The 14,007-nt window shown below is 37.9% G+C and overlaps 1 protein-coding gene across 1 annotated transcript in view; it reads left to right on the top strand.

Annotated features, from left to right (window-relative positions):
- The window catches only part of GMDS (GDP-mannose 4,6-dehydratase), a 770,392-nt gene that overhangs the window by 140,242 nt on the left and 616,143 nt on the right, over window positions 1-14,007 (top strand). The window contains exon 2 of the mRNA XM_066376915.1: window positions 13,130-13,174. Coding sequence (XP_066233012.1) covers window positions 13,130-13,174 — 45 coding nt within the window. The remainder of the gene's footprint in view (window positions 1-13,129; window positions 13,175-14,007) is intronic.

The raw sequence follows: 14,007 nt of genomic DNA, 5'->3' as shown, positions 1-14,007 counted from the left end.
AGAGTTATAGCAAGTTAAAGCATATAATAATTACTTACCAAGTGCTTAATGTTGGATTTGTGCTAAGTTTGGCAGAATAAATATTTATAAAACAAAACAACTTACTATAGTTAAATCTATCTTTTTTATTTATACTTTGGTTGCTCCGCTACCGCCCACCATGAAAGCTGGAATGCCCACTAGTGGGCGGTAGGGACCAGATTGACTACCACTGTTAAAGTCACTATCTTAAAAGTGAATAACAGGCCCTGGCTGGTTGGCTCAGCGGTAGAGCGTCAGCCTGGCGTGCGGGGAACCTGGGTTTGATTCCCGGCCAGGGCATATAGGAGAAGCGCCCATTTGCTTCTCCACCCCTCCGCCGTGCTTTCCTCTCTGTCTCTCTCTTCCCCTCCCGCAGCCAGGGCTCCATTGGAGCAAAGATGGCCTGGGCGCTGGGGATGGCTCCTTGGCCTCTGCCTCAGGCGCTAGAGTGGCTCTGATCTCAGCAGAGTGATGCCCCGGAGGGGCAGAGCATCGCCCCTGGTGGGCGTGCCGGGTGGATCCCGGTCAGGCGCATGCGGGAGTCTGTCTGACTGTCTCTCCCCGTTTCCAGCTTCAGAAAAATACAAAAAAAAAAACAAACAAAAGTGAATAACAGCTAAGCCCATTGCTGTTTGTGAAAGCAAGCAAAGTGACAAAATAAAAACAATGGAAATCATAAACCCTGCAGAGATGTGAGCTGTCATCTGACAGTTTCTTTTCCCTCCTGCCTTCCCTCCATTTTTTTTTAGGGCTGAACTATCCAAGTGCAGCTGGATTGTAAGGCATGAAAGGCAGTGACACTGAGAGAGAGTCGCAGGCCTAATGGAAACACATCCTTTTAAACAGGGTCCTTAATCCCCGGGCTGTAGACCGGTACCGGTCCATGGGCCATTTGGTACCAGTCCGCAGAAAAAGAATAAATAACTTACATTATTTTTGTTTTATTTATATTTAAGTCTGAATGATGTTTTATTTTTAAAAAATGACCAGATTCCCTCTGTTACATCCGTCTAAGACTCACTCGATGCTTGTCTCGTAAGTTTGACAATTATATTTAAAAATACCACAGTTTTTAAGCCGGCCGCATAATTTTATTTTTTGCATTTATCCATCCCACCCTAAAGGCCGGTCCGTGAAAATATTTTCTGACATTAAACCGGTCCGTGGCCCAAAAAGGTTGGGGACCACTGCTTTTAAATATGTGCTTTTCTCCCCTAAAATGGTTTTTGATACCATCTCTGAATTGCAGAACTCTAATATCCAATATATAGAACATAAAAAATAGATATCCTAGCCTACCAAACTTTTTCCAGCTGAATTTACTTCCAGAAACCACACCTCAGTGAAATCAACATAGTAACGGTTCTGAACTTGAATTCATATTCATTCCTACAACACTCCATTCTTTATCTGTCCTCTGGCTCTGAATGTTTGTTAGCTTTTTTAGTTTTATGATACACAGCTTTCTGAGTAAATGCTTGCACATATCTCCATTTGCTCATGTATGTAGCTTCATCTTTCTTTCAGTGATTTTAGGTTGTGCAAATCAGTTCTTATTTTGTATCTTTCTTCAGTGGTTTTCAGTGTCTCCAGGGAACTTTTATTTGCAGAGCAGATCTGAAATCTACAGGGAGCCCATAAGTGGCATTTTTCTTCATAGCATGCACATATTTTAAGAACAATCTTAACTGGATTTTGCCATTAATTACATCTTTGAAAGAAACAAGTGAAAAGAGCAAGACATTTGTAAATAGTTCAACTCTGTGTGTCACTAACAGTGATATTTTAGTAGCAACCTGTTAAATGAGTTTACAGTAAAATGGGAAAAGATATAGTCATATTTTTGTTATTGTGACCTTTTTAAAATTAAAGGACATTTGTTTTGTTTTTTTCCTTGAATCAGGACATAAATTATAAAAAGAAACACACAAAGAAAGGTTAATAAATTAAGTAAAGGATGAAATTTCATAATTCTTCTCTTTTCAGTACATAGTTTTTTCTTCCAAATTAAAAGTTTTTTATTAATCTTGATCTTGAACACTGGACAGAGTACTACTCTGTTTTAGTTTGAGGACCTGCAAAAAATAATTTCCTCTGTAAATCACTTGGATGATTAGAACTATATAAGCATGTACTTTGCAAAGAAACAGGCTTTAATTTCATGATTTATCACTTTTAGAAGTAATAAGGAAGGGAAAGGGAAAGAGAAGATCTCTGTGTACAGAATTTCTATAAATTTAATTTTATATGCACATATTTATGCACACACATATATGTACTACAAAGAAAATATTAAAAACTTTTTTAGTTACAGGTGACATACAACATTATATTAATTTCAGGTATACAACATAGTGATTAGACACTTGTATAACTTATGAAGTGATCACCCATTTAAGTCTAGTACTTACCTGACACCATACCTAGTTATTACAATATTATTGACTATATTCCCTATTCTGTATTCTACAGTTCCATGTTTATTTTGTAACTAACAATTAGTACTTCTTAATCCCTTCCTCTGATTTACCTACCTCCTCAACCCCAACTCCCATCTGGCAACCATCAAATGTTCTCTGTATCTATGAGTTCGTTACTGTTTTATTTGCTCATTTATTTTGTTTTTAAGATTCCACACATAAGTGAAATCATACAGTATTTGTCTTTCTCTGACATTTCACTCAGCACAATACCTTCTAGATCCATCCATGTTGTTGCAAATGGCAAGATTTTGTCCTTTTTTATGACTGAGTAGTATTTCATTGTAAATACGTACCACCTTTCTTTATCTAAATCATCTGTTGATGGGAACTTCCATAGTTTCTATTTCTTGGCTGTTGTAAATAAAACGGCAGTGAAAATAGGGGTACATATATCTTTTGAAATTAGTGTTTTGGATTTTTTTGGATAAATACCCAGAAGTGGAATTGCTAGGTCATAAGGCAGTTCCATTTTTAAGTTTTTGAGGAACTTCCATACTGCTTTCCACAGTGGCTGCACCAATCTGAATTCCTACCAACAGTGTACAAGCGTATCCTTTTCTCCACATCCTCGCCAAAATTTGTTTGTATTTTATTTATTTATTTTGCAAAATTATTCTTTTGATTTATTGGAACAATTTAAAATGACATTTAAGGAAACACTTTCCTTCTGCTTTTTATTCAGTTTTCCATGATGGCTGGCTTCTTTCAGTCCTTCGCATTCTTATTTCTATAGTCGATTCAATGCGTGGATCTTTGTAGGCATGCCTGCGAGCCCAGCTGGGGTTCCTTCACTGAGTTATAGCTGTTCCATTTGTTGAAATTTGAAGGGGAGATATCAAGGGTATCTCTCATGCTGCCTTACTCTGACATCACTCTTAATGTTGCTTTTTGGTTTATTGATGATAGCCAATCTGACATGTGTGGAGTGGTATTTCTGATATGTGACAAATGGTTTAAATTTACATTTTTCTAGTGATTAGTGATGGGGAGCATTGTTTTATGTATCATTTGGCCATCCATATGTACTCTTTGGAGAAATGTCTATTCAGATCCTCTGCCCATTTTTAAATTGGATTTTATGTCTTTTGGTGTTGAGTTGTATGAGGTTTTTTTTTTTTTTAACATATTTTGCATAATAATCCCTTATCAGATGTTTCTTGATGAATGTGTTCTCCCATTTGATAGGTTGTTTTTTGTTTTGTTCATGGTTTCCTTTGCTATGCAGAAGCCTGTAAGTTTTATGTAGTCCCATTTGTTTATTTTTCTGTTTGTTTGTTTCCCTTGTCCAAGGAGACATATCCAAAAAAGTTATTATTAAGAGAAATATCAGAGAGTTTAGTGCCTACGTTTTCTTCTAGGAGTTTTATGCTTTCTGGTGTTAAATTTACATCTCTACTCCATTTTTAGTTTATTCTGTATATGGTATAAGAAAGTGGTCTAGTTTCATTTTGTTTTATGTATCTGCTCAATTTTCCCAAAACCATTTACTGAATAGATTGTCTTTATCATATTGTATATTTTTGCTTCCTTTGTCATAGATTAATTGACCATATACGTGTGGGTTTATTTCTGGGCTCTCTATTATGTTCTGTTGATCTATGTATGTCTGTTTTTATGCCAGTACCAGGCCGTTTTGCTTACTCTAGTCTTATAGGATAGCTTGCTATCAGGTAGTGTGATCCCTCCCACCTTGTTCTTTTTATTCAAGAATGTTGTGGCTGGCTATTCAAGATCTTTTTTGGTTCCATATACATTTTAGGATTATTTGTTCTAGTTCTGTGAAAAATGCCATTGGTATTTTGATAGGATTGCATTGAATCCATAGATTGCATTAGATAGTATTATGGACATTTTAAAAATTGTATTTATTTATTTTAGACAGAAAGGAAAGGAGAGAAAGACAGAGAGAGAAGCATTGATTTATGTTTTACTTACTTATTTATACAAGAATCAATTGGTTGATTCTTGTATGTGTCCTGACTGGGAAGCAAACCCACAACCTTGGCCTATGGGGATGATGGTCTAACTAATTGAGCTACCCGGCTGGGTAAATTAACAATGATTTTTCTTATCCATGAGCACGGTATATTCTTCCATTTTTTTGTACTTTCAATGTTTTTCTTTACTGTTTTATAGATTTCCAAATGCAGGTCTTTTACCTTCTTGGTTAAATTTATTCCTAGGTATTTTTTAATGCAATTGTAGATGGGATTTTCTTAATTTCTTTGATAGTTCATTATTAGTGTATAAAAATGTAGCCGACTTCTAAATAGTATCTTTTTATCCTGCTTCTTTATTGAATTCATTTATCAGTTCTAATCATTTTTTGGTGAAGTCCAGAAATTATTTTTAAGCATGAGTTTTCTGGTAATTTATTATTAACTTCTCTAGGTCTAGATAAATCTGTATCAATGTATTTGTAGCCCTGAGTTTGAAAACTTTGTTAGTATATTGTTCTAAACCTGAAAGGGGTTCTTCATACCATCTCTGAACTGCTCAATAGGAGGATTTTTCGAAGGATTTCAACAGGAATATCCTTATATTTCTGCTGTTCTTTTCCCACCTTGATTTCATGTTCAAATGTGGCAATTTATTTCTCCAAGGCATTGTACCCTCTATAATAGATCAGTATGGTAGTATTTCATAGCTTTTCTTTCATTAGCCCTGCCATCCTCTGTCCATGATTAATGCATCTGCTGGTGCCCCCTGGGGGCAAAACGGCTTGATTAGCTGTACAGGTTACCTGGTTCATATTCTCGTTCTGTCCTTCTGCGGGTTGGCTTGTGAACCCTGGAGATTCAAGCTCGTGGTAAAGCATAATTCTATCTAGGCCAGGAAATGCCTGGCTTCCCAGATACTTCTCAGAGCGATAGGGCAGAAACTTAACCTCTTATTACCTTCCTGTCTTCTATTCCATAACACCTGTGACCCAAGTGAATGTTTGATATTCATTAATCTGGGATACTATGCATTGTTAATAAATTCTGTAGAGACCACATTTTATCTTAAAACACCTGTAAGCCCATCATTATGGAGTGATAGATTCCATTAGTGAAGAAAATTAGTATAGTTCAAATCTTTGCTGTGGCTATTAGCTGAGATCTTGGGGAGTTTCTTGGTCTAAATTTACCTCAGTTTGTTCATTTGTAAAATGGAGGTAATAAAGTATTTAGAACATGCTTGGCATATCCTCAATGCTATACAAGTACTTATTATTATCATTTTTGTTATTCCCATATTTGTAGTAATAATAGGTCACATTAGGACTTTTTTTTCCTCTGAACGTTAAAACCTTCAGCCTGATTGTCAAGAATGGCAAAGCTGGTGAGAGAAAAACACGTGAGATTCAGACTAAAGGAACTTACATTTTAAAAAAGGAAAGAAAATCAGTGGGATACCATGGTCTTTGGGCATACTTCTGTTTATGTGGAGTGAACAGGTCAGCTCACCCTCAATGTGTCTTTGTATTGTGCACACCCAGCACACATGTAGGCTGTTAGCAAACACCTTTGGATTTACTTTTGAGGCTTTTAAAACACTTTTGGGACAACATGTGTTTGGAATATCCATATATGTGTTATCTTCCCAATCATGCAATTAAAAATTACCTTTCTAGACCTTATTAAAAACTTTACTTTCTACCTTGTTATTTTAATCTTTTTTTTTTTTTTCATTTTTCTGAAGCTGGAAACAGGGAGAGACAGTCAGACAGACTCCCGCATGCGCCCGACTGGGATCCACCCGGCACACCCACCAGGGGCGACGCTCTGCCCACCAGGGGGCGATGCTCTGCCCATCCTGGGCATCGCCATGTTGTGACCAGAGCCACTCTAGCGTCTGGGGCAGAGGCCAAGGAGCCATCCCCAGCGCCCGGGCCATCTTTGCTCCAATGGAGCCCTGGCTGCGGGAGGGGAAGAGAGAGACAGAGAGGAAAGCGCGGCGGAGGGGTGGAGAAGCAAATGGGCGCTTCTCCTATGTGCCCTGGCCAGGAATCGAACCCGGGTCCTCCGCACGCTAGGCCAATGCTCTACCGCTGAGCCAACCGGCCAGGGCTTATTTTAATCTTTAATCCCATTTTTCTTCTAGCATTTGCCTACACTAGAGAAATTTGTTTTACTGTGTGGAAATAAATGGTATTAAAGATGCTGCATTATACAACTATACCTGGTGTTTGCATTCTTTCTTGCCATTTAAACTAAGAGTTAAATTCTTCCACTGAAAATCTACTAACCAGTTTCAGAATATTTTTGAGTGGCTTTTATTGGAGATAAAAATTAGTCACTTTTATATGTGTTCTAGGAACTTAAAAGAACAAATCAGTTAGCAAAATGCAGCCTACTAGAAAAATGTGTAAAAATATGAGATAAGAATGAATAATTCTCAGAAGAAATAGAATATATGGTCATAAACACAAAAACCCTCTTCATTCTTAGTACTAATTCAAAACTTGAAAGAAAAATATCATTTTTTAACCTATCAAATTGGGAAAAATTTATTTTTTAAAATTAAACTTTTAGGTTATTTCTTTGTGATATTTTTTTCACATGGAAATCTTGTTTTTAAAAAAACTTAACATGGGCATAAACTTAACATTACAATCTTTTGAAACTGAGCATGTTTGTGGGGAGAGAATTCAGGGTACTGGTAGACCAATATATATATATATATATAGGTAGACCTATATATATATAGGATGACGAGGTACCCAGCCTCTTTCTAAAATACTGCTTTAACCTTTCAGCTTGTCAGGAAGGTCTTGTGTTTGGCAGCAGAGCCACTGTCACTTGTATAAGGGGTATGTGTAACCACTCACCACCTGCATGAAAGTATCTTTCCCTAGCAAATATTCAGAGGGTAGAGGTGGTTGAAAGAGTATCTTAACTGCTTAGCACAGTCAGTTCGTTATTATTAGGGCTTGCTGGTCACATTTCTGTGTTACTGTGCTCTTCTCTACCAGAAGGTGAATCAAAGGAGAATTGAATTCAGTTCTTTGGTGACTGCAGCTTTTATGAGGAAATAATTTTCACCTTTAAAGACTACAGGAGATGGGAGTTTGTATGTTTTATTTTTAAATTTTTTTTAATTTATTTCTTCATTTTAGAGAAGGGGGAGAGAGAGAGAGAGAGAGGAGGGAGAGGAGCAGGAAGCATCAACTCCCATATGTGCCTTGACCAGGCAAGCCAGGGTTTTGAACCAGCAACCTCAGTGTTTCCAGGTTGACGCTTTATCCAATGCGCCACCACAGGTCAGGTAGAAGTTTGTATGTTTTAAATATTGATGGTGTCCTTGTTTCTTGTCTACCCGTCAGTCATCACTCTCCTAATAACTGTTGGCTGTATTCTTGTTCTTCACTTTGGTAATACATTCGTGTGTTTTACTTGATCTTAACTGTAGATATTATAAACTAGTCTCTTCATCTTAGATCTTTTCACTGTATGTTTTAGTGAAAAATTCTGAGGTCTGGGAGTATGGAGACCTGTTTTGTTGTTGTCTTGTTTTGGGGGGAGGGCAGCTTGTGCTACTTCTGACTGTAACTGTACATTAAACATTGAACTGTTTGAATCATACTTTCCTGGTTTGTAAAAAGAAGGAGTTGGATTAATTAACCCCTATGGTCTAAAAAAAGAGAGTTGGGTTAATTAATCCCTATGGTCTTTTGAATTCTGAGCTTGACAGAAATTTTATCCAATGATTTGTGTTACAAACATGAGCCAGGTGAAAATACTTCTCAAAGATATTCTGCTTCAGGGTTCTTCACAAGAGTGGCTAATCTTCCCATTAGAAGTTTTCATTTTAAATCAAAATAGCACTCTCTGTAAATTATTAAAGTGTTTGTATTTTTCTTATTGAAGATATAGACTACTTTTAGAATGTAATTGTGATTAGTTGAAAAGATGCTTATTTTGCAGTAGAGTACACAGAATTAAAGAGCATAAACTAGTGCTTTCTCTTCTTACAGAAGAGTATTCTGTACTTGAGATGATCTAAACAAATTCATTTTATTGTGGCATGATTTTTTAGCCCAATACTAGGTACCTTACTCTATTCAAAAGAACTGCCACAAGGGAGAATCATACAGTAAATTTTAGCATGAAGTTCAGAGGGACCAGAATTTCAAATTGCATATAAGAAAGTGCCCTGTTCATATGTCCTTATGGGCTCTAATTTCATCCATGTCTGATGAGAGAAGAGAAATGCTAGTCTTTCTACTCTGCAGAAAGATAGGCTGTCTGGCACGTGCACATTTGGATATAGGGTGGATATGAGGTGAGGATTGGTCAGTGCTTTCTCAGGCTTCTATGGCCTTGGGGAGAAGGGGAAAACTTTCTGTCCTTCATCAGGTTTTTATAGATGTGAAATATAAGGTATTTTTCATACTTATAGCCAAGGTATATCTTAGCTAATTTCTGGAATTACTCTTAATTTTTTATGGTTATGTATCTGGAATGTTTCTGAGTACTTGTGAAAGGTAAAGATACCCAAGTGTAGGGACTGTAGGTATCAGGCACACCTAAATCTGGCCCTTGAGCCCAAAACACATCCACCACAAATCCAAGTTCTCCACCAAACAATGTTATATTGCTTCCCAAATAGTGTATTTGCCCAAATAAGACTGATAAATTTTAGACACTATGTCCTGCCTCCCTCCTTTGAACTCTAGAGTGTTCTAAAATTACGAGATGTCTCTGGGATGGGTCACCTGATTAAAACTAGAAGCACTGTTTAATCCATAAAAATACTCAGTAATGGAAAATTACTACATCAATTTGGTTTAAAACGGATCCATTAATGTTATTTTATTATTTTGTTCGGTTTAGACATGTTTTGATAGGTCCCAGGTAGACAGGAGGGTGAGGATGCTTGTTTGCTAGCTCACAGTAGTGGGTGACGTGGGTTCTAGTCCTGGCTTCACCTTTAGTGTAATATTGGCCAGGCTGGCTAACCTCTATGTGCTTCAGTTATATCAGATGTCATATGGCTGCTTGCCTTCCAGGCCAAGTTCTTGTAAAATAAGAAAATATTTGTGTCTTGAAAATGTTAAAGCCATGGTGATTACTTAAAACTATATAGCATTTAATATGAAATGTATACTCTTAATAACCATGTGCAAATTAAATTTAAGAGTCACAATTGGGACATTATTTCTTCAATTAAAAAGTTTTCTGTAACAAGGATTGAACCCAGGCTAGAATTTGTATCAGATTATGTTCATAGCGAATGAGCTGGACATTTTTAGTCCATTAGTTCTTCATTTTGAGGAGTTAAGTTTTCAGAATTTAATGTTGGTTGCAGGTTCTCAGTTAACATGACATTTTAGTCATTAGTCTGATTGAAGCATTCTCTAATAGCCTTGTTCTTCCAGAGGAGGCAGAAACTTGGCAGATGCCTGCCTGTTTAGATACTGTGGTCTCTAAGTGCAGTCCCTTCAGGGACCTGGGGAGGGGACTTAGGGAGGCCAGCTGGACTTCGTGGGACAGAGACCAGAAGACCTCACTCTGCTCTACTTCCCACTCATTGTGCTGCCCAGGCCCTATCACTTGGAGGCCTGGCAAGGAAGTGAGGAGGAAGTGAATGGCACTGCTGGTTCAGAATGTTCCAGGGTGGTTGGAAAGTTTGAGAAGTGGCCTGGTGAGAAGAACAAGACCTTATTGACAGGGTTCAGTCCTGGTCAGGTCTGTTTCACATCAGCTTTCCAAAGAAGCATAGTTCTTCCTGCCCCCAGAGATCGCTAGCACTTTCACCTCTTTAAAAAAAAAAAAGACTTTCTGTGCAACTATGGTAGAACATAAAGCATTTTAACTTTTTATTCCAAGAGAAATTATAAACGTGAAAAGTATAGTATTGCCTGCTTTAAAGTTACAACACCAACAAGATAGAAAACAAACTTTCTAGGGCTTTCTAGCCTACTGTAAAATTATCTTATTGTAAATGCTTTTTCTAGTTAGCTGTTTTCGCACTGATTGATTTATATAAGACCACTGACTTCTCATATTTCCGATGATTGTGTAGAATGACCTGGGTTGTACTGGTCTGAATTATTTAGCCTTCTTATGTGATTTAATTTGTATATTAGGTATATAAAAATTATTGCAATTGTATGTCATAAGATTGAAAGGAAAAGGAATATGCCAAATCATTTCTCTTCTTTATATGAGTCTATAAACCAGAATATTTATGTCAAGAAGGAGGTTTTAACAAACCACAAAATGTGTCCCTTGTATATCTTGCCTTGTCATCCTGCTTGAATTTATGCATGACTTTGGCATTAATGTAGTAAAAACTCTCGATAGTTCTGTCATTTTCAGGACTCATCGGTGTCTCCAATTCTAGCCATAAGTCAAATAATGATAAGAATAAGGCCTTCATTTTTCTTTTTCCTGATCTATCTGATAGAAACTTCCAAAGCTCAAAGGGATATTTTAAGTTTTTTTTTTTTTTAAGAGGAAACCCAAGAAAACTAAAATATTTCCAACTATTTTATATATCTATCGAGAGAGAAGAGAGGGGGGGAGAGAGAGAGAGAGAGACATACAGACAGGAAGGGAGATGAGAAGCATCAAGTCATACAGCACCTTAGTTGTTCATTGATTGCTTTCTCATATGTGCCTTGACCAGGGAGGCTTCATCTGAGTCAGTGACCCCTTGCTCAAGCCAGTGATTTTGGGCTTCAAGTCAGCGACCTTTGGATTCAAACCAGGAACCATGGGGTCATGTCTATAATCTGAAGCTCAAGCCAGCAATCCTGTGCTCAAGCAGGTGAGCCCATGCTCAAACCTGATGAGCCCGTGCTTGAGCCGGTGACCTCAGGGTTTTGAACATGGGTCCTCAGGGTCCCAGACTGATGCTCTATTCCAAGGATTGGGAACCTATGGCTCGCGATCCAGATGTGGCTCTTTTGATGGCTGCATATGGCTCGCAGACAAATCTTTAATTAAAAAAAGTAATAACGTTAAAAATATAAAACATTCTCATGTATTACAATTCATCATTTCCTACCACTCATGTTCATGGTTGTGGGTGGCTGGAGCCAATTACAGCTGTCCTCCAGGACAACACCAAATTTTTATTGGATAATGCCTAACATACATGGGTTGTTGTATGGCTCTCACAGAATTACATTTTAAAATAGGTGGCGTTCATGGCTCTCTCAGCCAAAAAGGTCCCCGACCCCTGCTCTATTCACTGATCCACTGCCTGGTTATGCTCCCAAATACTTCTCAGTATGCAAATTTCTAGTAGTTGGAGCCTCCCATTTTTCTGTTTGTCTGGATGGGATGGAGGGGCAGACCTGGGCCGAAAGCAGAGGAACAATTGTAGAATTGCTTGCAAGATGTCAAAGCAATTCATTTTCTGAGCAAGGCTGCTGATTTCTTGTGGTACCTCATAGAACACTGATTTCTCATACTTTCTGTATCAAGAAATGGCACATGAAATATTTTAGTTTAAATGAATCATGCTTACCCAGACATTTTTGAAAGAATTATTAAAAACCAATTGAAAATTCCTTTTTAGTTATATACATTCATTTAATGTAGAGATTAATTGCATGGTTTAATATGCATGCAAATGAAGTGCTTATTTTATAAAAAAGATACATACCCTTCTCTGTGCATGTACACATATATGCAGTGATAATAATATAAATCTGATTATGTCTATAATCTTCTGCACAAGGATTCTGTCCAGTCACTAAAGAAAGGATGTTTTAGTGACTTTACAGCATCCTTGGGTTAGAAGCAGACTCTCACCAGTGCTTGGAAGGCCTCCCTACAAATGTGCTCACCTTCCTCCTCTCTACATCTTGTCTTTTCTCAGTGATGCCAGAACTCTGGTGTTCTCTGTCTCCTCCTCGCACACACCCTAGTCTCTTGCCAAACCCCGATTGCTGCTTTGTCAACCCTTCCCCAAAGCTTTCTTTTGCCACCCTCAGAATTAGAGTTTTATTTTATGTTCCTACAGTACCAAGGCCTTCTGCTTTGCCCCACACGTTTTACATACTCTACACAAGCGATTTTCAACTCTTTTCATCTCATGGCACATATAAATTAATTACTAAAATTCTGCGGCACAACAAAAAATGTATGTTTTGGCAGTCTGACAAAAAAGTAGGTTTACTTTTGATTCATAAACTCCGGACGGCTATTGTTGTGTTGGCTGTTGTCTTTTTTTTTTATAATCTAAGGGAAAAGAGGTCATACCTCTGACTAAATAGTCAGGTATTATTGACTGTTTTAAAAAATACTTCTGGCACAACTATTAAAAATCACTTTTGCACAGCTAGTAAGTGGCAAAACCTAACTCCATCTAATTCTGAAGAGTCATGTTCTTTCTTTTGTGCCATTTTTAACTGCCTGGATTTCAGTTTCTCTGTGATTATGACAGTGATACTACTTTCCTGTGCTTCTGTGGTATTCAGATGAACTAATGTTAATGAAAATGTATAGAGAACAGTGGAACACCATATGGTGTTAAGCATCATTGTCAGTATTACTTTTATTTTGTTTGTCATGACTCTTAATTTAAGTTCATATAGCCTCTTAAATGCTTTTCTCCAAACTCTTAGCTTTGGCTGCCTTTTTGGCTATGATGGGTCTGACATTTGTCAATTTTCTTTCTGTTTTCAGGATGGCTCGTACTTGGCTGAGTTCCTGCTGGAGAAAGGCTATGAGGTGAGTGAGTCAGTGAGCAGGCGCTGGCTGGTGGAATCACTTGGACACAGTGGCCTCCTGCTTCCTCTGCTGCCATCCTCCTGTGTGTGTTTTCCACTGAAACCCTGATAACGAATCAAAATCAGGAGAAGAATGTGCCTTTTGGCTTGTAAGCATGCCAGCTCATTGTACTGTTTATCTGCTGGTGAGCGCTGGTGGCTCCCCCTGTTCCTTAGTGTTTTAACTGTGCATGCTTCCCACATTCTCAGATAAGGCAGCAACTTGTGTAAGCTAAAAGCTGTGACATTTTAGGGTTAATTTATGATGTGATTTGTTACATTAAAAAGTCTCACAGTGAAGTCACTTAGTTCAGAAATTGCACAGAGCAATAAAAACTAAGTTGATCTTTGGCAAGTTTAAGTGAAAAATGAGCATTTATCGATTTTGCATTCTAAAAGACAGCCATGTATTTTATAGAAGCTGAACTTGTGGGTTCGCTGCTGTTGTCATTGTTATTGTTGTCTTATTTTTCTCTTCCTTCTTCTCCTTCAACATTTTCTGCTTTCTTTTAAAGAAACAGGTATTAGCTTGACCAGGCAGTAGTGCAGTGAATAGAGCATAGGACTGGGAAACAGAGGACCCTGGTTTGAAACCCTGAGGTCACCAGCTTGAGCGCAGGCTCATCCGGCTTGAGCATGGGCTCACCAGCTTGAGTGCGGGGTCGCCCGCTAGAAGCCCAAGGTCATTGACTTGAGCCCAAGGTTGCTGGCTTGAGCAAGGGATTATTCGCTCTGCTGTAGCCTCCGGTCAAAGCACATATGAGAAAGCAATCAATGAACAACTAAGGTGCCACA

Source organism: Saccopteryx leptura, chromosome 3 (assembly GCF_036850995.1).
Source record: "Saccopteryx leptura isolate mSacLep1 chromosome 3, mSacLep1_pri_phased_curated, whole genome shotgun sequence".
In the NCBI taxonomy this organism is placed as follows: Eukaryota; Metazoa; Chordata; class Mammalia; order Chiroptera; family Emballonuridae; genus Saccopteryx; species Saccopteryx leptura.
Note: the sequence above shows the minus strand (reverse complement) of the source record. Positions and strands in the feature narration are given on the sequence as shown.